At 38.1% G+C, this 27,526-nt stretch overlaps 1 protein-coding gene across 1 annotated transcript in view; it reads right to left on the bottom strand.

Annotated features, from left to right (window-relative positions):
• The window catches only part of rims4 (regulating synaptic membrane exocytosis 4), a 39,447-nt gene extending 16,734 nt beyond the window's left edge, over positions 1–22,713 (bottom strand). The window contains exon 1 of the mRNA XM_023955035.2: positions 21,522–22,713. Coding sequence (XP_023810803.1) covers positions 21,522–21,618 — 97 coding nt within the window. The 5' untranslated portion in view covers positions 21,619–22,713. The remainder of the gene's footprint in view (positions 1–21,521) is intronic.
• Between the last annotated feature and the right edge of the window lie 4,813 nt (positions 22,714–27,526).

The raw sequence follows: 27,526 nt of genomic DNA, 5'->3' as shown, positions 1-27,526 counted from the left end.
GAGAACATGCAAAGTCCACACAGAAGGGCCTTCTCACTTTAAAATTCACTTCAAATATTTGCACACTAACTTGAATTTTTTAGTTTTCTTAATTTCATTCTTTATTGTTTTCATTCTATTTTAATTGATTTTCTTGTTATTGTTTCTTTTTTTGCATTATATTCTTTAGGAATTGTATTTATAATTAATTTTATGGTCAGAACTTAATGCTTTTGGAAGTGCTCTACATTGATTGATTGATTGATTGATTGATTGATTGATTGATTGATTGATTGGTTGATTGATTGGTTGATTGGTTGATTGGTTGATTGATTGGGGGAAACCGCAGATCTTTAATGTGACATTCATCATGTCATTGAAAATATTGCTCCAATTTTACTTTTATTTTGCTGTTTTGAAGTCAACCAAATCAATACACTCATTAATCTTCAACCTAATAAATAAAGCTCACAGAAAAAAAGTTTGTTGTTTCATGTGAGATGACTCATTAATATTAGCATTTCTTTATTCTTCATGAAAAAAATTGCATTTGAAAATGTATCTAAGATGTTTCCCACACTGATGGATAATGCACCAGAATATTTATGTTTTACTCATTTTGAATTTTCTGCAAACATTTTTGGAAACTGTAATGATAAGCGCTGTGTGAGGAAGTCAGTAAATGTAAACAGCATCATGCCAAATGGAACGTGTCCCCCTCCTGTTTTTAAGAGCTGCATTTTAACAGCTTTGTTATTTAAAGAAACACCATCTCACAACATGTTCAGTATATTTCACATGAAACTGCTCAACAGCCAAAAACATTGGTGTTTCAATGACTTCTGGTCCAACAATGATCTTGTTTGCTTATGGAACCAAAACAAACTTCCATTATCATTACCATGGGGAGACAATGGCTGGAGACAGATTGAGCATTTCATGGGACTGATGGACCATTACATCTGTTCACTTCAATCCAAGGCATCTCGCTTTTTCTGCAGCGCAGTAAAAGGCAATTTTACCGGCCAAGCAGGACAAAAGATCAATGCTCCGAAAACAGACAGATTGCAGATTGCTGCTGATTCTGTTTGTCTCTTACATTTTACAAGACATGAGGCACATGACGCCTCTTCTGCTAGTCTGTCTGCATCTGCGCATGCATGAGCACAAGTCCACTGTTAACTGTGATTACTTCTCAGTTTAGTTCTCTAATCCAGTCAGTTGGTTTTACCTTAGGAGGGAAAAAATATCAGAGTAAATAGCAGGACATTGTGCAGGTTGGTATTATAAAGTCCATCAAAACTTGTTTTTATAAGTTTGTAGGTACATTATTTACTGGACCAGAAACATTTATTATTATGAAGGGCATTGGTTTGGTATTGATCGTAACATTTTTCCAAATGTTTCACATGAATAATGGACACCTAGTGATTGTTCAGAGCAAAAATAAAAAACTTCGGTGTAAGCACGATGTAAGCATGGTTTTAGCCAACGGTCCTGCCCACAACTCTGCACACAACAGAAACAATATCATAGAAAAGCAAGATTTGGTCAATTGACTGCACATTACACCTGAAATCATTGTACTCCGAAATAAAAAAAACTCTAAGATAAAAAAACTTCATCAAAAGCTCACTGTAAAATGTTTAAGCTCTTGTCAGTCTGCTTTCAAGTCTCGTCTGAGTCATCTATACTCCTAGCTATTTTTAAATGTCAAGAAATGATGACATTTTTTGTGCATTATTTGGTAGTTTGATGTCTATTTCCCACCAGATGATTGTGGATTCAACTGGAGCCTCTGAAAGGTGAATGTCATTTCTCTTATTATCCTAAATGTCATCAGTATTTACATACAAGCACTCTTATCTTCACCATCCTCGGTATGCTTCAAGAAAACTAAAAGAACAGAAAGTCAAAGCCACTCCAGCTTCAAATAAGCTTCTGCGTTTGCTGTGAATGTAGCTCACGGCATGCATGTGGGGCATCTACTGTGATGTAGCGTGAAAAAGTGTCTGAGGTGACGCACAGAACTTGTGATGAAGCAACTGAAGAGCCAGGACTCATTAGTTTGTCTCCCAGCAGAGAGATATTAATGAAAGCGGCGCAGATACGGATATAGCTGCTCCTTATTCAGCGGACTTATCCGACCAACTCACGGACAGACAGGAATATTGTTAGACAAGGTAGGTCTGCTGGCCTAATTTACTCAGAAGACTTCTGCAGAAACCACTGTGGCAGTAGGTCTAGACTCCTGTTGGTTCTACTTTCTTCTCTCAGCTTCTCTTTTATTTTTAAAATTTTCATTTGTTCACTAAAGGCCAAAAGAATTAAAAAAAAACATGAGTGGGACACTTTTTTTTATCAATAAATGAAATATCAGTTTGTTGTGGTTGAAGTTGGGAAATCTTGCAGTAAGACTGTAACTCTAACTTTACAAAATGTATCAACAGCTATACAATAACTGCCTCAAAGTGATGTACAAAGATAATAATATAGTTGTCAGATAAATGCATCTAGACATTAAAGAAAAACACAATTAAGAAACAACAAACCACAAAAAGAATCAAATTTCTTATGCACAAGGGAGGAACGCGAGTGTGACGAAAGATTTCCACCACGCTTCTCTCCTCAAAGGTCTGCTTCTCCCAGTGCTCCTTTTATTAAAGAATTCAAGTGGGAGGTTACAATTTCCAGACAAAGAGAAAAGTTCATTAGGGGGTGTCGTATAATAAACCATTTGGGTGGATTCTCAGTTCAAAGAGTATTCCATATCAGCTATAAGGACAGTGTGTCGTAAAACCTCATCATCCTAGCTGAGATGAGAAACAGATGAACAAACACAGAACTGTTTTCTATAAAAGTAAAAAGGTCAATCTGAGTTAACATTTAAAATACATTTAAACAAATGCATGTAAACAATGACAATAATAAAACAATTTCCTTCACAATAGTCAATTGTCAAGCGTGTTCATGAAACCGCATATAGTGCAATCTTGAACCTGGAACGCATGCCCTGTGTGTGCATAGCATTAGTCACACCAGTTGAATTTTGTTTGGTTAAAGATTTCCTGAATCCATTTTAGGTCAGTCAATCGGAAAAAATCAGATCATTCAAAATGAACCAACCTCGATGATGAATCGGATCAGCAACCACAAATTATAAAATTGATCAAACTGTTGTTAAAAAGAATCCTTACACCCCTAATAAATATGCACCTGAACATAAAAAAATGCACATAACCTATTTTTTTTAACAAAATGATCAAACTTGGCTCGTCTTGAGAAATTATCAGTATCAATCCCTTAGTAAAAACAACATTTGTATCGCCATCATTTCTGTTATGCCTAACAGAAATGTCATGCATGGGAGTGGAGGGTTTATAATTTGCACTATTTAGTTTATTTCATACCCTGTAAGGATTAGGGGAGGTTCTAACACATAAAGTAACACGTTCATATATAACAAATATTTTGTTTTAATGTAATGCAGACAGTAAAAAGCGCACTAAAGTCATAGCTTTGTGTGTTGATCTAAATTTTCCACGCTGCCTGGCGCACGCCTGCTGTACAGCAGTGGCTGAGCCTCTTCTTGCCTCCCTGAGGCTTGTTTGGGAAACTGTCCAGTATGGTGGCAGCAGGGACAACATGAGGACACTGACGTCAGGTTTACATTATTTACTGGCATCCTTACTTGCACATTTCCATGTAAGCCAGTCCTTTGAACTGATCAGATTCAGAGCCATTCCAAAATGAGCAAATTTGAAAGCGTTTAAGAAAGCAATATGATGTGCAGACAGAAAGACAAAAACCTCCAGACAGAAGGATAAAGAGGGTGGGACTCCTAAAAATAAGAGGCCGTCTGTCAAGATGTTGAGGCAAAAAACAGATGAGGCTCAAATTATGAGAGAAGTAAGAGATGGAGATTGATTAGCGGAAGAGAAATAGGTGAAAGTTGACAGCACCCATGAAGAGTTACAGGTTTCAGTTTCAGCAGAAGTTCTCCTCAAAACTACAACAGTTATTTAACGCTTCGAAAGACAATTAACACTTCTTATTCATTAAGGAAACATTTGACAAGATACCTCAGTTAACAAGAACGATGAGTTCTAGCAACAGCTGCTGTTCAACAAGACATGAGTGTTGTATTTTCACCCTTTAAGCAGCAAGTTAGCAGGTGAACCTTTCCAATGCTTTGTGCTCACAGAAACACAAAGGCTGTTGCGTGTCTGACATGCTGTTTCTGACAGATGCAGAAACGTGCTGTTCCCATGTACGAGTACGTCCAATAGAACACGGAGTAAGGAAAAGTGTGTTTCCAGTATTTTTTATTATATGCAACAGAAGTTAATCTTAGTTGTTGATGTCTGATGATCTTTCCATGCAGCTATATTTTCTGTGTTTATACAGGTTTTACAAAATGTCATCAGGCTGCACTGGAACAAAAAATACTGTCAAATCTGAAATGGACACATGGCATGAAGGATGATGTTAAAGCTGCACTTGGACACATTCCACTGCAGTACGCGTAGAGGATCAGTTTTCTTTTTGAGCTCTTCTGACAGAAGACTGCCGCCAGGACGAATTTAGGCAGAAATATGAAAGGCAAAAAGTGTTTTCCCTTTTCTGACCAGTGACTGAATATTATAGGTTTATCTGTATATCAGCAATCTTTAATCTTTTCATGATTATTTAGCACATGTTCCTAAACTAAAGATGTTAAACTATTAATGGCATCATTCATTTTTTTGCCGGTCAAAAAAAGAGGCTGAGGTTGTGTCCAAATTCCTTCACTGCTCACTACATAGTGCACTGTAAAGTGCATTTGCCATTTTGTAGTGCTGTCTGAATCTACAATTCCAAAATCGAGTTCCCTGAAAATTTCCCAGAAGTCTCTGCAAACAAACCAGTGTGCATCATTGCACACTAGATTGGCAAAAATAGACCACAATGCATTGAGTCTGAACAATTTTTGCCCAAAAAATGTTTTTAAATTAATTTTTTAAATAAACCATCAACGGCTTTATCTTCAGAAGACGGTAGATTCATAATGAATCAATTCATAATGATTGGTGCAAAATGCTGTGACATCGATGACGTCATATTTGCCATTAAAAAAAAAAAAAAAGTACCAGAAGTGAGCACGGTGTCCAAATTGCTTTTAAAATCCAGGGCACTACATAGTCCCGCACTATGCAGTTTTTTAGTAATCAGGGATTAGGGTGGGAATTTGGATTCAAATCGTTGTGGATCAGGAGCAAACAAAAATATGTTAAATAAAAGCTAATTTGTGACATACGTAATACCATTGGCAGGCCACAAACTTTGTTTTCCTCATCTGACCTGGCATTTGGCTCAATACAGCTGGACAGCTCCTGTATTGCTTGCCATTTTTCTTACAGCGGCAATATTAGGTGTGAGGTGCTGTAAGATAGCAGGAGAGCTTGTAAACAGAGAGCTCTCAGCAATGGGATGGGGAAGTGGGGCAGGGTTGTTCCTAGAAAATTTCCTGAAAAAAATGACAGTTTTTTATTTTATTTAGGCTAAATCCGCATAGTCTTAATTTAAAAAAACACTGTGAACATTTTCAAAATAGACCAAAAGATGATCGGAGTAGTCTCACTTACCATTCTTTTTTTCCATTATTTTTTTTTATAACTATGGTAATCAAAGTAGCTCATTCAAAGCACAGTAATTTTACTTTGGTTTCTCTGTTTCTGCAATTTCTGTAAAAAATATAGAGTAAGTTATGCTGAATCTGTGCAGTGGTTACTGGAGAAAAATGGAGAATCTACAATTTTAAAAGCGGCATAATCCTAATAAAAGACCACTGGGAACTCTTTCAAAATGGCTCAAAAGATGATTGGAGTAGATCTTTTATATATGGCTTTCAGTAGTTTCCCCAGGCAGTTCCATCTAGACCCTAAACTAGGACTCCAGGTAATTGCAATTAAAAAAACATTGACTTACATATTTTGCATCCAACTCTGCAAAGAAAAAAAAGGAAAAACTTGACTAACCAACTTGGAAACAAGAGATTGAAGGCTGACTTTTTCCCCTCTCTAACTTTAGAGCTATGACTGAGTGGTTTCACTGTTCATGCAGAATCAGTTTAACATTGATGTTTCTATTAAAAATAATGTACCACCATTAAACAAAATTCCTCTAACACAGAAAGCACTTTGCACTGAGTCACACAGAGGCACTGTCCTTTATCAAAGCTGACATTGTGGTGATGTCTTTTTGTCGAGGCCTTTATTAAACCTGCAGGGCAGAGAAGAGATATAACAGGTCCAGAGGAAAACAAGGAGCTTTTGACAGAAGTCAAATTTCTCAGTTAGGACATTCGAAAACTGAGATTAAAGAACACCAAGAAGCTCAAGAGGTTTTCGTAAGTTCCAATCTAATTTTAGTTTGATATACATAAACAGCTTTACAAAAACAACTTTTTTATGACCTAAAGTGTTTTACAAGATCATTTTTCACAATGCTGTGTTTTTTTTTGTCCCAGTTTTATATTTTTTCTTTATGTATGCATGGGCATGTAGAGTTTTGAGATCTAAGATTTCACCACCAGATGTCATTGCATCCTTCACACTAGACCCAGAAAACATATTTTCTTTTCTGAAAAAAGGTTGTTTATTTTATTTTGACCTGGTTTTAGAGTAAACCCGTAAGAAAGACTTGACAGAATGAACATGACGTCTCAGCATCTGCAATGTGTGTTTGACTAAAAGGTAACAGATGTGAGATTACAGTTCCCATGTAAAAATTCAACTTAGTTTTAGTTTATTCAAGAATGTGCCAATTCACTACCATCATGCTGAAGCCGAATTCACAGGACCACCATCTTGTAGGAGCTCAGTGGCCTTGTGGTAGAATGTCCACCATGAAGCTAGAAGGTCGTGTAGTTCAAATTCACAGCCAAGTCACACTAAAGACTAAGATTGGGACCCAATAATTGATACTCAGCAGTAAGGGTTTGGATTCAGGGATTAAACCATCAAATGGTTCCTGTGTCTGCAGCTCAACGCTTCCTTTGGGGATGGGTTAAATACAGAGAACACATCAAGGTGGGTGACAACTAATAAGATTTTTACTTTAACAGAAACCATAAAAAACATCAAACTAGGACCAAATGTGAAATGGAATCCATCAAATCCATTGGATATCAACACATCCATGATATTTTATACGGAGCCTGTGATATGACATGGGTAAAAAAAGAAGAAGAAGAATTTGTTTGTAATTTCGTTCCCACGGAATAATAATTTATTCCCAAGAAATAATCGTTCGTTCCCACAAAATAAGTAATTTGTTCCCACGACATAATAATTAATGTGATAAGTCCTTTATAAACACGGATGTGAGCAATACTTGGATTTACAGCAAATACCTTCACATTTCTGTCAGTGTATATCTTATTACAGTGCATGGTAGACACGGAGGATGTGTAGAGATATATTTATTTTTCAAAAGCTCTACTACAGCATCGGTTATCGCGTCTCCATGTCTGGATTCCTTCACAGTCTCTCCTGGTACGCTCTCTGTCCTGCCACAAAAACCACTACTTTCGTGTCTCTGTGACCTGCATTAATTCAAGAGGGGAAAAATAAAAACAAGAATCAAACTAGGGGATCTATTCATTGATGTCTAGATGAAGATAAGAAAAATGTCATAAAATTTTGGATGCCCAAGCTTGCTGCTTCCCCATACCGCAGCGGTTCTCCGTCTGCCGGCCAGCCAGCTGCATTTGAAAATTTTACATTTGTTGTTATAAGACTTCTACACATTCTACACAATAACTGTCTGAAACAGACATAAAAAAGTAGAGATTCAAAAAAGTCAAGGATCAGAGGGCATAGTCTAATGTGAACATGAATGTGTGGTCAGTGAAGCAATTAGAGTCAGCCACAAATGTCTCCTACTCATAGTTGTATTAGTCAGACTAGTACAACGTCATAAAACTGAAGCAAAGGTCTTACTTATAGGTTAGCAATGATGTACGGGCACCAAGGAGGCTAAAGGACTCAACTTAAATCATTAACACTAAACAAAGATAAAAAGTAATGCAAGTTGCCCTTTTTTAAAGTTTTTCTTTTTCTTATGAATACTTTAAAGTAATAAATAAGAATCAGCAACAGATAAATGTGGACAGAGAAAACAAAACTCGGCTTTGGCTCCTCGCCAGTCGTTACAATAGAATAAAACTTTATTGATCTTACAAAGGGAAAATTACCTTGTTACCAAAACTCCATTAAATATAGCACATAGATAATAAATAATACAAAAAAAATACACATACTAAATTGATAACTAGAGTTAATAGCTTGACTTCAGAGGCAATTCTTTTAAAGAAAAGCCTTAGACATTTTAGTAGCTTCACCACCTTTTAAAGATTCCAGTAATTTCGGTTTAGAAGAAATAAACACTTAACGCAAGGTTTTGAGGAATCATTGGTAATCGTTTGGTCTCATTCATTCCCTATGGGAACTATACTAAGCTATACTAACGCTTGGTACCAAAAGTAATAGCACACTTCTCACAAGGGAGCTTTAGAAAGTATTTTTGATTGCATCTTGATAGCTGCTTTCACCTTGGAGGAGAAGCGTGCCAAAAATCCTATTATACTCAAGTTGTAGTATAATTAACATTTCAGCAATCAGACAATAACTATTTTCCAGTGTCTATGAGGCATTGTAGAGTCTAATAGCTTACAGGAAGAAAGACCAGTGAAAGCGATTCTTCCTACCAGAGAGGTGATAAAGTCTCAAACTAAAGGAGCTCCACAGAGCACATGGTCTCATGCAGAGGATGATGATGAAGAGGATCGTCCTTGATGGATTCCTGTTTCTGTTGCATCATCTTCTTCATTCATTCCACCTTTCTTGTTTGTATGGCATTTCTGTCAGAAAATCTCCAGTAGGATGCATCAAAAATTAAATTGCATGATGATTAATCTTTGCTTTTGGCAGTACTAAAGATTGCAACAATGAGTTGTTCCATCCCTACTCTCTTCAAGCTTCACTTGCAGTTAGCTCAAAATCAAGTGCTCAGACTCAATTGCCTTGCCTTGCAAAGTTATCGTCTTTTAATGGGATGTTTACCTGTCCTTTTCCTATCCCTGCCACCACACTAGAAGGTTGTGCTGTTCTCTGTGAGATACATAGTGCCTAAACATTTGTACTAACATCATGTCCTAAATTTAGTAAATACCAGCTCAATGAGCCTTTGCAAAGAAACACTTCTGGTAGGAAAAGTGAAACTGAATGTGAAGGAGCTGATAGCTGAATCTTCAATATTTTCCGGTCATTTGTCACAAGCAGGGAATTTTATGGAGGCACAAGTCTTCTGAACTTAGCAACGACTAACGTTAAGATCATGTCATCAAGCAAAAACTTAACGGTAACTGTTGTGTTCTTGACTGTGTTCCAGATAAGCTCTTTGAGAATCAGCCTGCATCTTGCTGAACAACCACCCACATCAATTACCTATAAACTGGTGCTTATGGAATAGTTTTTTTGTCTTTTTTTTAAATCTTAAATGCAGCTTAGATATCCACTTAAGCAGCACAGCTTTCTGCTTGATCATCTAAAAGGGAACGTTAGCAGCAGTAAAATGTGATTAGGAAATTAGAAATACATTGCAAAGTGCAACTAAGAATAAGCCTTTCAAAGAAAATGTAATCACATAACAGGAGAATTTGCGAGTAACAATTAAACAGCCCAGTGAGGTTTTCATAGTTCTGTTCATCATTAAAAGTTTGCCTTGAGTTGAAAGGAGTAATTTTTACAAAAATTAATTTGATGAAAAAAGTATACGTCCCCTATGCTTCCTGTCTGAGTATATAAAGGGCTATGAAGGAGTGAAGAGTCATAAAAGAGTAGAAGAAAGGAAAAGAGAAGAAAAATGATACACAAAAAGGAGGAGTTAGGAATAAAACAGTTTGTGCAAAACTATAAAAAGAGAAAATAAAAACGGGATGAAAAAAATAGGGTTAGGAGGTGAGAGTCCAGAGGGCCAATACGGAATACATTTTGTGGCGTTGCTTCTGGTTTTGTACTAAAAACTTTTGATCTGTTGCAAATCTGTGACAAGAATTTTCTCTAGAATGAAAAATTGTTAAATATTAATAATTATAATCATTACTTTGCAGTATTTTTGATGGAAATAAACTTTGGCTGCTATAAGTGCTGCAGCGGAGGATCTGTGAGATCTGCAACCATCCTCAACAACTGATTTTGCTTTCATAGCCTAACTGGCCAATGTATGTAAAAGTCTAACTTTGTTTAAATTGCTGTCAGTATTACTATTGTACATTTATGAAATGGTACCCTGGAAAAATAGCAAGCACTGAGGTGAAAAATAATGGAGATTCTATTAAGAAACTATATAGATTATGAACCTTTAAAGAATAAGGTGACTCCAATTCCAAAAAATGGCGTGAAGTGACCCGAACTATAACACATGGATGCCAATTAGTAGCTGTCAATAACCATTGTTACATTCTTGCCCATAAAGGACAGTTCTTTCCAGAAAAACTGGTGGTGTCACTATGTGATTTTTAGTGGCATTTCCTTCTTTCTTGTCAAGCTTTGCCTGGACAGTGTCACCAGGTCCAGGACGTCCATCATCCACAGCAGTCTTGAGTTCTGTTAATGATCCTTGGTGTATGAGAGGTTGTGTCCAAACTCCTTCACTCACTGCTCACAACCTACTGCACTATATAGGGCTTTCACCATCATGTAGGGCTCTCCGAATCTACAATTCTAAAATCCAGGGCCCAAGAAATTTCCCAGAAGTCTCTGCAAAAAGTCTCATCAAAGCTCACTAGATGCATTGGGTTTGAACGATTTTTCATCTGAAAAAAACCTTCTTTTATATTTCTTTTATAAACCGTCCAATGTTTCATCATCAGAAAAGAGTGGATTCATAAACAGTCTTCGCAAAATGTTTTACGTTTTTAGTAGAAAAACTGGTGGGGTCATATTTGCCCCTTTATATAAAACAAAGAAAAAGTAATGAGCATGGTGACCAAGTTGACCTGTGATTATTTGCTGATTTGACTTGGAAAACATATTTGTGTGTAGTAACAGAAATTTTAATCTGCTGGTCACTTTATAAAACTTTGGCAGGTGTGTTCTTGATAAACATTGCGCCAAGGATTGTAGCAGTAGCTATGCTAATCTAGGAACTAATATAAATTCAAAATAGACACCAAATATCTACAGTAATCTTTTATTCTACTCTGTGAGGGGACCGTGGGCCTTGGATACTCAATACTACTCTGGGTCTTCTTTTTCTTGTGCCTTAGTAGTAAAGCTATGAAAGAAATGCAGATAAACAGCAGCTTTTCAAAGAGAAATGATCAGAGAAAGGATAAATAATTATATTGTTTACATAATTACTCAAAAATCAGATAAATCTTGATAAAACAGATGTGAATAGATAACTGAAGATTACAAAAAGGTTTGCTGAATTAAGAGTTCTAAATAGATTAAGTCTCATATCTGTAAAAAAAACAAAAACATTTACCATCTTATATTAAAATGAAACCTTTGGTTTTTTAGGAAGTAAAATGCCTTATTTTATTGTTCTTTACCATTAGAAAAACGATGAAGGAGCTGTCAGCAAAGACAATCGAGTGCCGCTGACAAAGCTTGTCGGATCAACTTGTTCCAATTGCCTCCTGCAGTTTTGCTGTCATTACCACACAAAGAATGGCTGTTAACCAGCTGCGCTGCTAAGAATAAAATCACACCTCATTCATTATGTATTGATGCGTTTGAGGAGGCAGCTCTGAGCCTCTTGTCTGTCTTTGTCTCCACTTGAGGCCTCTGCGAACTTGACTTCCTGCTCTCAGGCTGCCATTGTTATTAGAAACACATTCTGCAAACTTCAACATGAAATAGTTTAATATGGTAACATACAGTGTAAAAGAAGTCTCATAATAAAAAAGGCTTTTCTTTCTATTGTCTGCTGTCTATTGTATACTGTTGTAGTGTATACTGTTGTTTGAATTAGATCTGATTTAGTATTTTTTTGTGTGTGCTACATTTAAGTAAACCTTTCCAATTCAGGGCTCCACAATGGTGCACTGGTTAAGAAGGCTCATGGTTCGAATTCCAGCTGGGACCTTTCCGTGCAGAGTTTGCGTTCTCCCTGTGCATGGGTGGGATTTCTCCAGCCTTGCCATAATCCAAAAACCTGCTTCATCGGTTCTTTTATTAAATTAATAAAAATTGTTTTCCTAGTTTTTATGCTTATTTTTTATTTGCTATATTTGGGTTTTTCAATCAAACCAGTTGTGAAAAAATGGTTTTGTAGATTCTGCTGGTTCTTTTTCCAGCATGGAAAAGTTGATGGCAGGTTTTTCTTTTTTGTTTTGTTTTTGTTAGAGAAAAAACATGTTTCTGTTGAGATTTTTGGGTTTTAACAACCTAAGAAACCTGAACAGTCTGTTCATCTTTTCATATTTGCTTAAAGATCCACTCTGACCATCTTTTGATCTAATTGTAAATGCATTCTTTTAATAATGATTATGCTATTTTTAACCTAAATCAAAAAACCTGTCCTGTTTTCCAAGGGCATATTTTCTATGGGGCGGGAGGAGTTCATTAGAAATTTATGATGGTGCGGAGCAACCCCGCCCCCTTCCCCATTGCTGATAGTGAGTTCAGCGATAGTGAGTTATAGCGTATTTCCTATGTCACAAAATAGCTCTTTTACCATTAGCAAACTTGGAATGTTGGTGCTGAATGTTCTTTACTCGAGTCCTTCATCATCTGAAAAATCTCTCAAGAACATGTTATAAACACCAAAAACACATTTTTCATTGGATCAGGTCTTTAATGTGTATACTTTCTTTTTTTGTCTTTTAGTTTGGAAATAAAGTTTTTACAAATCACTGTTAAATCTGCTACAATTACTGCTTGCCTGTGTTGAAAAGGTTTAGTCAGATGCAGCTGTGGACTGTCTTACGCGTTAATCATAAACGTAAGCATGACCGTAGTTACCTGCAAAAAACTGTTTTGTTTTGAGCCATTCAGCATTAAGGAGAGGAACCAGCAGTATTGCAAATTTCTGTCTCCTCGATTGCATCCAGATCACAGCAAATGCACAGTTTTGCAAATGAACACCTGCACCACCTGCTCCTCCCTCCTCTTCCTCCTCCCTATAGAATAGACCTCCTTTTAGCAGCCCATTTTTTACCCCTGACTTTTCTAGGTCGTTTCTCCAAATCAGAGACGCTCAGAGACTTCTTCTCCTTCTCCCCTTTTTTCTTGTCTGCATTATAAGTCCTATCTCTGACACAGCTCCCTGCATCTTTTGGCCTCTTTCTTTGGCCCTATACATCATTAGCCACATTTGCAGCAGTCCCGTGGGACGGAACCTTTACACCACATTATGCTCTTTCCATCCTGATGTTGTGCTGCTTATTAATGTGTTTATGTGCTTTTCTTTCAACTGTCCTCTGCCTTCCCCACACGTGCCCACTCTGTGAAAGACTTGACACCAGAAAATAAAGAAAAAATACAGTAAAATAAGTTTTAAAAAAATAAATAGATTGGAGAAATGGGACATACTGAAAAAGTAGATTACAAGCCAACAAGCAAAATGAAAGAAATAAATGGGTTTCGCCAATGCTTTTTATTAAAACTCTATTACCTCCTTTTTGTCCCTTCTTTCCCTGACGTCACGATATGTTCTTTGCTGTGGATCAGGTAAAAAGTCAGGCATGAACCTTCTAGTGTTCACAAAATGGGGATTGAGTGAACGGGACAACCAAACCTAAAATAGCAAGATGAGATCAATGACTGTGTCAAGCCAAATATGCCTAAGCACAAGACGGCAGAGATGAAGTGCAATAAAATTACTATTTTTGTGTTGTTGATTGATTGCAAAAAATAAATAAAAATAAAACAGTACAAAACACTAAAAAACTTTATAAAGCAGGTGCGCTAGTTGATAGTAAAACGATTGTGTTTGGTGTTGTCAAAAATGTTCCTGAAAATGCAGACACACGTGGGCATAAACAGGAAAAATAAAACTTTTCTGCAATTGTCATGGAAAGGTGGAGGTTTGGGAAGCCTCAAAGGCAGCAGATGGGACAAAAACTTGAGACATAAGGTAAACAAGTAGGTTAGAAGGCCATTGTGTAAAGTAGGATCCTGCGACTCTCAATAAACAAAAGGCAAGGGGAGAAGCAACCCAATGGCCACCTCAGTGCAGAGAAAGAAATGGCATGTCTGCACGTGCAATGTTTTCCCAGCTAATATATAAAAATAATTTAACAGAAGGTATTACGTGCAATTAGAAGTGTCCTAACTTGTTATTACATCCAAACGTACACCAAACCTTACCCATTCATGATACTTTTAGAATGTGTGTAGCATTAATGTAAAGTATGTACATATTTTGTTTTGTTTAAGTTGTTCCTCCTTATTAAGTTTTTATTCTTCTGGCACTTTTTACTGTACAACGTAGTAGCTGTTCCACCAAGGCAGTCTTCCCCTTGTGGGACCAAAAAGGTCATTCTTATTCTTAACTTTGGGAAAAAAATTGTCGTTGAATTCATAAATATTATTGGTTTTGTAATTGGTAAAAATGTGACCAGAAATAAAATAATTTCCTGAGACCGGACCTAAAAATATTGTAAAACAGTTTTTAAACAACTCCTTGAGATGTGATGCGGTTGCCTCTGGTTTTATGTCACTAATGCAAAATCTGCAATAAATTCTTCTGTAAACAAAACTGGAATTAAATTAAAAGATGAGATTCAAATATACTGTGTAGTTTTTCTTCCCCCTTTTCCATATCATTATATTTCATGTCTAAATAGGAATCTACTATTTAGACGTTTTGTTGTTTGCTCAGTTCTGTAAAACCTCCCACTGCATCTTTGGGGTGCATGTTACATTAGCATGTTTGTAAATGCTTCTGCTTTTGCAAATTTTACTAAAGTAAAATATCTGTTTGACCACTGTCTAATGTTTGATACGAAACCTTTCAAACAAACGCAAAAAAAATGAAAGAAAATGGAGGAAATTCACCATCCCCCAGTGATGACCTTCCACTAGGAATCGTTCTTCTCTCAAATGAGCAGAATCCAGACACTTGTTTGAGTCAGAGCATAAAATGGACAAACTGATGGGTGGCTGAATGAACATTCACTCTGTTTTTGTGGTGCCGTAGAAGTGATGTCTCGCATCCTGTCTGTCACTTGCCAATCTGACACCTGAGCTGCTAGATAACACATACAGAAGGCTGTATGAGTAATCCTCAGTGAGGTGTATGTTGTATTCAGTCTTCTAATATCCATCTAACACAAGAAAAACCATCCAAAACCTAAATTTTTAAACCCTGCTCTGCTTGATACATAAGGAATTGCATTAGGGTTTAATACATTGGACCTCAGTTTGTGCTGTTGTGTCAAAAGGGGCTGTACACTGCTGCTGCAACAGTCAAATTTCCCAGCTTAGGATCAAATAAATACCCATTAAAAGTGTGTTTTTGGTTTTTATAACATATTTCTGTGGCATTTTTGATGCTGGAGGGTACATATAAAAGAAATTAAGCTTAAAATTGCATCTCTGAGTATTTTTTTAATCAATTCATTGTGAATCAGGAGTAGAAGAAGAAAAAATGTTGGAAAAACCTTGTAATTCTTACATAATGCTGCTCCACTCCATTCTGATACGTCCACAGGGGCTGGAAGTGTGTAAACAGACAGCTTAGTTTTTCTATGTGTTCACCTTAAAGTTGACTCGATTTAGTACTGTGATCCCATATATCTTCCCATATATCTTTTCTTCAAGATTTTTGAAAAAGAAAAAAGTTACGGGTAACAGGAAGGTAGGGCGGGGTTGCTCCACCCCAACGCTCCCGTCCACAACTCAGACGCAAATTTCTAATCAACTCCCATCACTCTGCAGAACTGTCCTAGAAAATAACTCAAAACATAAAAGGAAGACCCAACTGGGAAAGCTTTAGATTAACATTGGACTGGGAGTTTAAGTAACTTTGTCTTCTCTCGAAGGCTTTCTCCAAGAAATTATGCAGTGTTGGACTAAGGCCGAATCCTGATTCTCCCCCTACTCCTACAGCTTATCCTACCCCTACATTTCGCCCTACATGAGGAGAGTTATGGAAAAACAGTGTCTTCAAATTCAGACATTACTCCCACTCGATGAAGTCATCAATAGTCGCTGATCAACTACATTAGCGCAGAGCTGCTAGCGCTAATGTTTTATAACATCGGTTTTATAACTCTAAAACAAAAAGTCATTACTTACAATTTAATATAAACTTCCTTGTTTCAGAGCACACCCATATGAAGAAAAGCACTTCTCGTCTGCGGCACAGCGCAACACCCTCGCGGCAGAGTTTTAGCCCTTAAAAAAACAATTTTCGGACAACCCTACCCCTTAAGGAGCCATAGGGGAAAGGGAAGAATTTGAATTCGGCCTAAAACTGCCCAAGCAAACAGTGAGATGAATGAAAGGGAAAAACTAAAGTTAGTGATGCAATATTATACTAAGACAGCAAGACACTAAATAAATGAATTCTTTTCTCTTTGTGTTTTTTTTCCTAAATGAGGTCATCCACAACTCAGGCTGTCTTGCTAAACACAGAATGCAAGAAAGATTTTAACCCTTGTGCTATCCTACGGGGTCAAGATGACCATTGACATGTTCTCCCTACCATGACAAAGGTGGATAAAGGTGAACGTGTAATCCATGGAAAACCAGTGAAGATCACAAATCATTGAAGAAAAAAGGTTCAGCGCACTGTCTAGTGGGTCACTCCCAATGTCAAAGTGCCTAGAATAGCACAAGGGTTAAACTGAGCAAAAGTAAATAATATTTGCAAAGCATGTTTTCTTTTCAGATACTTTATTTATTTGACCCATCTCCTGGGGGAGTGGTGAGCTGCAACTGTGAGGAACAGGAGGCAAAAGCATTAAGGGTCTTGCCTAAGGACCCTCACCAAGTGATGTTAACTATTCACCATTGATATGGTAATTGCCCCCAGTACCATTGTTTCTTCCCCTCCGGGAATCGAACCCTGGATTCCTGCATGGTAGCTTCTCACCTTACCAACCGTGCTACTCAGCCACTTGGTTCTTGCTCTGTGTTTTTTTTAGGTTATCTTTTGGGTTCAGGTCATGTTCAGCTTTCACTGTTTCTGCTTCCGCCATGTTGTCGCCAGGTTTAAATTTGTAATCATCAAAGCCACTTCCTGTTAGTTGATTGCTCTTCAATGGGTTTTTAGTGTGTCTTGGGCAGATTGTGCTTTCCTGAGTTTTTTTTTCATTATGATGAGGTTTGGGTTTTACTTTTTGTTGAGTCATGTTTTAGTTCTTTTATGAAACCCTAACTCAATTTGTGGAAAAAAAATCATTGAAATGAGGCCAAACAATCCCCACCATATTTTAATATGTGCCCATAAATGACCCACAGATTACGTGACAGAATCTTTGTTAAACATGGCACACTACATCTGAAAACAAGCAGCTAGAATTGCATAAACACAAGAATAAATGCTCAACTGAGCAAATATTTCTTAGTAGTTTTATTGCAATTGTCCTAAAACCTTGTTAACATGAAACTTTTACTCTTTTTCCATCTTCAGTAGATAGACATTTTTTATTGACGTAAAGGTTCATTCTTAACCATTTTGTTACATTTCTTCTCATAGGTAGTTGTACGCCTTGTATTTTAATTATAACTTATAAAGCACAACTATATTTGATAAAAAAAAATGTTGATGGTCTCTAATCTATTGCACTCATTTACTGTTTTCCTGTGTAACGTTTACTGTTCACATTGATAACGCATGTAGGTGAGAGACTTTACTCATGTAAGAGTAATGTTGGTTTCCGTCTTTAAGGAGGCTGCAGAGTTGTTGTTATAGGTTTGTAAACTTGGATACATTGGGGTGATTTTTGCTAAAATCTCCCTAAAAAGACAACATGTGACTGGACTCTAGGTAGAAGGCAAAGCCAACAACATTCTACAAATTCAGTGAAGAAGCTGAACTAACCTTCATCAAGTCTGTAAGAGAGGTTGGTTTAAGACTGGAGTACCAGTCATTTATTGCTCTGTGTGTTTTAATAACTACTGAATTTGTTTCTCTGATGAAGGTTGATAATCTGCCCATTGGACAAACACAGATGTCAAATGCAAATATTGTTTTTGCACCAGCTGTTAACAAGATTCACACCCAATTCAGGTTCTGGAGGGACCACATGTGCTGAAGTGTAAAGTCTGCTTTGTCGCATGGGTCTAAAAAGAATCTTTACAAGCAAGAACTGTGCCTTTTTTACTAATGGCTTCTCTACATCAACACCCTGTAACTTTAGCTCAGGTAGCTTGTTAACATAAGTGTAGAAAATGTGTCTCAAAGTTGAAATATTCCAACTTGTAGCTGTCTTTTTATGTTGGCCATGTTACATAGCTAACTGCTAGTGCGTGCCCCCAAAACACTACCTTTGTACTGCTTAACCATAGACCTCTACTACACTGGAGGATAGTTAAATATTGTTTTTACAAATCTAACCACCTACAGCACATAACCTCAGTAAAAGATGCAGAGAAACTGGAAAGGTCTCTGTGCGTTACGGACAAGGTTGATGAGATTCACTTGATGCCTGTTACCCTGAGGTCATTAGACAACAGTGCATTACTCATCCATATAATTGTGTCAATGACATGACTAAGCAGACGGAAAAAAAACATGAATAGCAGACATTTTTCATACAAATCTGACTAACTGGCAAAAACAAAGTTCTAGTGATGGTTACATGAGGATCAAACGTGCCGGCGTGAATGCCTCTTTGTTCACAAAAAAGGCAAAGCTGTATAGGTTAAAGCTAATATTTGGAACGTTTTTTTCAGAGAAACGTTGAGATAGACAGGAAGAGTGACAGAATTAACCTGCAATCATGCTTCTATTTAGCTACAGTCAGCAACAATCAGAAGTCTTATTAACATTTAATTAGTCTGAGATCCACAAACCAGCGCCTGCCGCTCCGCTCTGATTACTTCATCTCCGCATAATTGTGGCAACGTTAAGTGTTGGGCCAGAGTAAGTACAATCCCTGGTTTGGTCAATTGTTCTCTGGACAGCAGTTTAATTTGGACTAACAGATTAACAACTGGTGGATAACTGAGTTTTTTTATGTCTCACTAAAGAACCAGGCTATAACAAAGTTCAGATTTGTACTTCAGAAGCCCATGGAAGCACCATGATTCTTTTTTAAATAAAAATTGTTATGCTTTGTATTGCTCTCCTGCTGTGTGAATCTACACTGTCTGGGCTTCTGCTACAGGACAGATGGCCTCAGGTTTGTCGGCAGTTTAACTCTGAGAACAAAAGAAATAAGACTTGGCTGCAAAATGAGCACTAAAATTAGCCGTCCATGTTCAAATGTGAATGATTGCTATTATGCACCACGGTGATGGACTGAGCACTCACTCACAATATTGGTATGGGTTTCAACAAAACCCTGTTGACCAATCACAGCGATGCAAGCATGCATGCCAAAACCTGCAATCACACATATCTATCAAAGATCTCTCTGTGGATTTGAACAGGAAAGATAATCTACTGCAGTTTTCCCATTTAGGATTAGTGAGACAGGAAAACAGCAGTAATGTAATGCAGCAACGTTGCAAGTCCAGATCAAAGAGCTTTACGTCAGCACATGATTCAAATTTGTGGAAAAGCTAGATTCTGCCTTCACAGATTTAAAGAGAAACATGCACTTTCGTGCAGAGGGTCTTTGTTGTTCACGTGCGATAGGACTGAGATTAACCTCAGACCATTAGAGGCCATAATTGACTCTGGTAATTAAAGTGACATTGGGTTTTCATAACCTGACATTCAGTGAGTCTGACATATAAAGGCTTCCACTGTGTAGACTCCAACTTTGCTAGAAAATAAACCACTAAAAGGGGCAGCTCATTTTCTAAAAATGGAGAGGAACTGGTCAGAACTTATAGAGTCTTTCTGTCATCATTTTCCTCATTGGGATGTTTTTAAAAGCAGAGGATGTACTTCCTGCGGCAGTTGAAGAAAGCCAGGCTGCCGGCCCAGATGATGGTGCAGTTCTACACGGCCATCATAGAATCCATCCATACCTCCTCCAGCACTGTGTGGTACACCGGAGCTACAACCAGTGACATACAAAGACTGCAGCGTATTGCGTGTTCAGCTGAGAAGGTGATTGGCTGCAGTCTTCCATCTTTCTAGGACCTAATTGTCTCCAGAACCCGGGGGCGTGCAAGTCGGATAGCAGCCGACCCTTCTCCACCTGGACATGGTCTACTTGAACCACTCCCTTCGGGCAGGGGGCCAGGGTCCATCCAGACCAGAACCTCATGATACAAGAACAGTTTCTTTCCCTCTGCAGTCAGATTCATGAACACTTTTTAACCCTTGTGCTATCTTAGATGACCCTACCCTTACATTGACGTGTTCTCCCTACCATGACAAAGGTGGAAAAACATGGAAAGATTTCATGTAATCCATGGACACCAGTGAAGATCACAAATCATTGAAGAAAAAAAGGTTCAGCGCACTGTCTAGTGGGTCTAGATGACCCAACTCCCAATGTTAAAGTGCCTAGGATAGCACAAGGGTTACTCCCTCCCCCCTTAAACTTTTCACTTATATGTCCAGTTACCAGTCCTTTACCTGCACCTTCTTGATCCTCTGCTTGCACTATTTATTTCTATTTATTGTTCTGACCATTGTGTTATTTTTTATTTTGCTTACTGTTGTTCATTTTTATGCCTAAGTGTTGTGGCACATTGGCTCCGCAGCAAATTCCTACTCTGTGAAACTGTTTTGTTCACAGACAATGGCAACAAAAACCCTTAAATCCTTGAATCCTTTCTTTTTAGCCAATCAACAATAGGTATGATTCAAATCTCACTCTGTTGTCATTCAAGCAAATAAAGCCAAGTTAATTTTATTCTATGTTAACAGGTGTGTGTTTCTGCATTCAAAAACTCTCGTATTGGTGGATAGCCACGCACCATTTTAAAACCGTTTTCCGGTTCTATGTTCAAAGCGCTCTGCAATTGAACACAAGTTAAAAGTTAAACTAGGTCAAACTTGGGAAACTAGGTCTGATTTGGGAGTAACGTATGGATGGCGTCCCTTTTAATTCACAAAAGTACCAACTGTTTGAAAACTGATCATGGAGGAGAAAGTAATAATTGCTGTTTGTTCCTGGACAGAATGATTTGACACCAAGTCAGTCATATATTTTAAAAGAAAATGCCCAAAGCAAGATTACCATATTTGCATTTCAACACCAGGGGCTCAATGCATGTTCAAGAATGAGCATTTAGCGCGTTCTTGAATGTGCGTCACATGCACAGTGTCTGTAGCTTTGCATGTAAAGGTATCAGTTATGCAGGAGGAGCTGACAGATCCTTTGTGTCTTGTGACTTACATATTTTGAAATGGATCTGATCATACGGTTTTGTATGAGTGTATGTGCATGCATAAGTATTTTTCTGGCTCCAACTTACCACCATCATCCTCGTCGAAAGAGTTCATACATGGAAAGTAGATGGCGAGAGCCTCAAAGGACGCCGACAGGCTGATCCGGCTCTGCGACCTCTCCATGTAGAGGCCAGACGTCGGGCCCGGGTCGGCCGGCTTGGCCAAGCGCGGCTGGGCATTCTTCACGCGAAGTACGGCTCGCGGCGTCTTGGACGGCTGAGAGCTGCCCCCCACGGCAGATCCACCAAAAGAAGAATCAAGGAAGAGCCAGGGACCTTCACACCAACTGGTGCAGAAAGTCACTCACGGGTGTTTGCAGCGCAAGTGTAGGTGTCAGAAAGGCTCTAATGTTGTTCTTTTCTGGGTCAAACAAGACTTAAGATGCACCATGGGTGCAAAAACCATCTTAGAATTAAGAAAGTGTCAGAGTTTTTGTTTTTTTAACTCTAAACTTTTATAACAGCCGTGTGCCATGGGGTTTAATCTCCTGGTTCCTGTCGTCTCCTTGCTTCATTGTCCTCTTTCTACGTATTAAAGTCGAATAGAGACACTGGTAGATCTTACCTTCTTGATAAACTTAGTAAGCCTATTCCTGCTCATTGACCCAAAAAGAAAATCCTCCAAAAAACTCAGCAGGTCAGTTGGATGTCCTCACTCTGATGTGCTCTCAAGAGCTTTGTGTTCTTCAGCTGCGCTTGAAGGAGGAACCATGTGAGCAGATGCTTTTGGTGGAGCTGGTGTTCACGCCCAGCGCGAGCCGTGTTGCTTCCCAAACGAATTAAAGAATTTTTATCCCGTCATTCAGCATCACATGCTTCCCCTGCTCTGGACAACACTTTTATTTGAAGCAGAGAAACTGGCAGTAATTCCAGGTGCTGCAGATGTTTCCAGTCAGCTCCAAGACCTCAGCTCAGCAGGACTGATGTCAGTTTCAACATCTGCACCTTTAGGCCAATCTGTTGCTTCTGTTTTGAACCCGTCTCACAGTTGTCAGCTGCTGTTGGTGGAATTGTTGGTTAGGTTGCACACCTCCTAGCGGGGTTTGCCGTTTTCCCGTCTCCGTCAGCCTAGTGTTGCTCAGCTGCCGCGTCGATGCTCCGCTGTCTGCTCCTGAAAGGACGGAGCGAGAGATGGAGGGGAGGGAAAGGGAGGAAGAAGCTGCGCTGCTGAACGACTCATTCACTGCCTAGCAGCTCAGACAGACGATAGAGGAAAGAGGGAGGGCAGAGGATGGGAGGAGGAGAGAAGCAGAAGGGAGAGGGAGCAGTTGTTGCTGGCAGTTGCACCAATAAAAAGCTGGGAGGGGGATTCTGGGCGTGGCTTAGTGTCAGTGGAGGTGATGAAGGGCATACAAGTTTATACAGTCGCTCTTTTTCCCTGTCTCCTCGTACCGTGTCACAGACCTTTGTGTTGAGAGAAAATGTTACAAATAAAACCCAGAAGAAGCTCTGCAGGGATGTGACATTTAGGCAGAATGCAGAAAAAAGAATGCCTTGTTAATGGCAACATCTTCTATCTTATCAGAGAAGGTCTTTAGAGAAACAACACAGCAAGGATAAAAGGTTTGTTTGGCAGATTAATTCTTTGTTGTAACATTGTTTCATTGAACGCCTTTTTATTTGCCTTTTAGATGCCCCAAATTTGTAAAAAAATACATTTTTAAAAGTTGTTGGATAAACAGCATTGTGTGTTGTGTCCATAAACAATTTGTCAAATCTTTGTTAACACGTTTGAAGCTGTGATAGAGAGGAGAACTGTAAATAAGCTTGTATCCATAATGGACAATCCAGAGCATCTTCTCCATCCTGTACTTGACGGTCAGTGAAGCGCCTTCTCCAATAGGCTAAGGCAGCTTCGCTGTCACACCAACCGCTTCAGGAGATCTTTCCTACCTCACTCCATTGGACTCTATAACTTGTCATCCATGTGCAATAGATAAACTAGTTTAAGGTCTGTCTGTTTTTTTCTCCTGATGTTTCACGCAATACAACTGTTCTTTTTCAATGATGTTTCTTTCTGATTGATTGTTCTGGTTCTCTGTTGTCATCTATTGTTTGTATGTTTGTATCTTGAGCCTGACGCCAACGCTGTAACAACCCAATTTCCCAAGCTGGGATCAATAAAGCATCTTTACCTTATTTTATCTTATCTTTAATGCCTGAAGCTACGTTCAAATCAAACGTACGTGATGCAGCGAGTTTTGAGCAGCAGCATTTTGGACATGAGGTCGCGTTACACTGTGTCCCATTTCATTGCATTGCTGTACACTGCATCACATTCCAGCACGTTGGTTGCGTTGCGGCCCATTGCGTCCTGTTTATTGGCATCGTGTAACATTGCGTGGCATGACATTACATCAGGTTGCGTTGTGATGGTTTCAGAGTTTAAATATCTGAATTTTGGCTAACAAATTGAGTTGTATCAACAACTCAGTTTTGGCCCGTGACATGTTGATGACAAGATCAGTGGGTGGAGTCCAAAACCAACATGGAGGAGAATCTGATCATTCTCCTCCTGAACTTTATAATATTTTCCTTATTTGTGAGGAGACAATAATAAAAAAGTCCAATAATTTTATGACTGAGTGTTTTCATGAAGCTGGATCACATAAACAGAAGTACCTACCGCTGAAAGCGCCCATCATTCAGGCGCAGTTCCTGTAGTAGATGGTGAAGCTCACCCCACTGGAAGAATCTCTGAATGATCTAATGAACCCAGACATGCAGACGTGATTACAGATGCTTTTGTGTAGCTAATCAAAATAAATATACCTGATCTCTCAATGTCATCTGTGTCTTCTATGCATATTTAAGATATGTAGTTAATGCTTCCATGTAGATGAAGCTAAAATCATTGAACAGTAGCTCCTCCCACGCAGGAGCTGTGTGGGAGGAGCTACAGCAGTGTGAATGCAGCAAAAGAGCAAATTCTGCTGTAGATTCTCTATAGTGGATTAGAAAATTAAAGTTTAAAGAAACAAGATATCTTGGCAATTTAACAACAGGTGTTGCCATTTTAGCAGATGTGAGACTGCCACTTGTTGGCTATGTGTCTGCATTAAAGCAGCATCTAACGGTGATAAACCAACATTTAAAAAAATAATAATAATAATAATAACAATAATAATTGATACTTTATTTATCCCACAATGGGGAAATTCTTCTCCACATCTTGACCCATCCCCTGGCGGAGCGGTGAGCTGCAGATTCGCCGCTCTAGTGGGGCGACAGCTGGGTGGGGAGTTTTTTTTAATCGGGCCATGATAACTATAAACAGGAATTGGAAGTCAATTGATTAACATGAGACCCGGGGTAGCGTTGCTTACCCAAGCCAAACATGTTTCCTTCTTTCCATCAAGAGAGCAGCTAAAGTATTAGAAGAGAAATGAATGTTTAAATTCATGTCATCAGACTGGAAATTTTATTCAAAATCAATAAGATAGTGAAAAAAACACGATTATCAAATGTTCGACAGTCAACATAAATAGTGTTTTTCTTTTTAGTTAACTTTGTAATATTTTTGCAAAATACAAAAACTACAATTTAAATTTCTTATTCAGACTTTTCACCAAATTGTTACCAAAAACAAATAATTCTTAATCCCTTTCTTGTTTGCTCAGAACTTCTTGATTTACCAAGAAGCAATACCAATCACCAGCACACATTAACTTAGAAATGCAGTTTCAGTGATCAGTTGTCTTCAATTTCCTTGACAACACGTAAATCCATGAAGATTAGTTCATTATTGTATTTGTGATGACAAGGCCAACAATTAATGGCTTTTATCTTTTGCTTTACTTTAAAACTAAAATAAAGAACTCTGTTAATTCATCTTTCCTTAATTTCTCTGTTATAGGCTCCCTGCTCTGTTCAATACAGATTTTATTTATTTATTTATTTATTTTTCTGTATTTCCTGAGTGTCTCCAGGGATTCTGCGTTTGGGTCCTCTCCAGCACCACACACTGACAGGATCAGTGACTGCAGCCACCATCCTGCCAATGGCGCCATATGTCTCGTCTTTTATCTCTCCTGCGTAGCTGAGCCAAACCAAGGTTTTAAAGGTAAGAAACACAATTTCAGTATTTTTTCTTGCTGACTTCAGTCAAAGTGAGAATCTCTGAAGACTTTTTTCTGAAACACTGCTTATTTATAAACACAGCAAATGTTAAAAACGACTTATTTTTGCACATTGGTGTTTGAAATGTTCCTTAGCTTAAAAAAAACCTGTAAAAGTAAAATCTCAAAACTGACAGGTTTTAGTAAACCAGTTTTTACTACTTTGTAAAATGTTAAATTTATTTTTACAATTTTCTACACAATAGAGAAAATGCTTTTGTTGTGTGAATTAAAATGATCTGTTTACTTAACTACTACTTTACTTACGTGAAGTTTTTTACTTACTGCTGACATGATCAGGTTATTTTAGGTTAACCTATTGTTTATGTTACATTCTTTTATGCCAGAATAAAAGTCTGTGATGGTTCAAAACATTAATATTTATTGCAAACTGATCATTTTGTAATCCTTTAACCGGCTTCACACACCTTCCCTTAAGGTTTTTACAACAAACTCCATTAAATCTTAAACACACAAACTCTGGGCATTGAATCTCCAACATCATCCATGGGGTCTAAACAGTGAAAATAGGAAGCCTGAGGGGGGTCCAACATATTATACACATTGAAATAATGATTGACCCAAACAAACAAATACAGTGTTTTTTGAATAACAAGTATTGCAAAAAAGATTTTTATTTTTTTTAAAGTTGTTGAAAAAGTGTAAAATTGTGCTTTTTAACAACGGTATTAAAAGTTCTACCTGTGGTGACCATCCCCTAGTGGTCATTTGAGGAACTGCAAAAATGCTGAATCTGGAATCAGTTCATTGGAAATTATTTAACCGTGGAATTTAAGAATCTTCACATGTCACTCTTCCAGCACTTATTTGTTGCTACTCCTAAACCAAACATAAAATATTCATGATTATTGCTAAAATCCCAAACCAACACTACCGCCCAAACCAATGGCCCAATTGGCTTATCACAGTTTGAAATTGTATGACATAAATTTTAGTTAACCCTCCCTAGGAAACATTTTCTGAATCAAAAACAGAACAGTCTCACTAATCGGGAACTCTAAAAATCGGAATTTTGACATTCAGACATTTTTATGGTATGATTAATTCCAGTAAAATGTAGAGTTCATCCATTTTTAACCTGCTTAACCCCTTGTTGCCGGAGCCTATCCCAACTACTGTTGGGTGAATGCGCAGAATGCCCTGAACAGGTTGGCAATCCACCACAGAGACACACAAACACACACATTAACTCCTAAGGGCAATTCAGAGTCACCAATTTACCTGTGATTTATATTTTTGGACTACGAGAGGAAGCCGGAGTGCCTGGAGAAAACCCACACATGTACTGGGAGGGCAGAAAGGTCGCGACTGGGTCAAAAGTAAAAGGCCTTTATAAACAGAGGTACACTTCCTGTTCAATCAGATGTGCACTTGGGTAACTTTTACTTAATTTTTCAATTAACTTGCACTGTTAAAAACTTGCAACAAACAATTGCTGCTTATTCTGTTTTTTCCACCTACAAGTTTATATTAATCCACTTCTATTTCTGCATTGAGATGCCAAACTATAGATCACAGGACAATGTGCTTTGCAAAGGGGAAGAGACAACTGATTTGACAGCCTTTTGTTCAGGTAAAAAGTGCTCCATGAATTGGTTTCAGCAGTGTATTATAAGTACACTGCAAGTGGCTGAGGGCAACCATGACAGCAAATACATTTAGGTAGAAACAACAAACATAGATTGTGTGGAGCACTGAGTTCTCAACTGATAAATATCAAAATACCCCACCACCACCAAGAATCTCTCTTTTCTGTTTTCTTTTTGCCCCCTCTTTTTCCTCTGTCCACCAACTTGTGATTACATACTCTGCTCTGCTGACCCGTAGTTCTTTGTGCTTTGCTTTTGGGGAACACAAAGACAAAGAGGAAGCAGAAAAGGCAGTGTAATCAGC

The sequence above is a fragment of the Oryzias latipes genome, chromosome 5 (genome assembly GCF_053564925.1).
Source record: "Oryzias latipes strain Hd-rR chromosome 5, Olatipes_Hd-rR_3.1".
Lineage (NCBI taxonomy): Eukaryota > Metazoa > Chordata > Actinopteri > Beloniformes > Adrianichthyidae > Oryzias > Oryzias latipes.
This window is presented reverse-complemented; position numbering and strand designations above follow the sequence as displayed.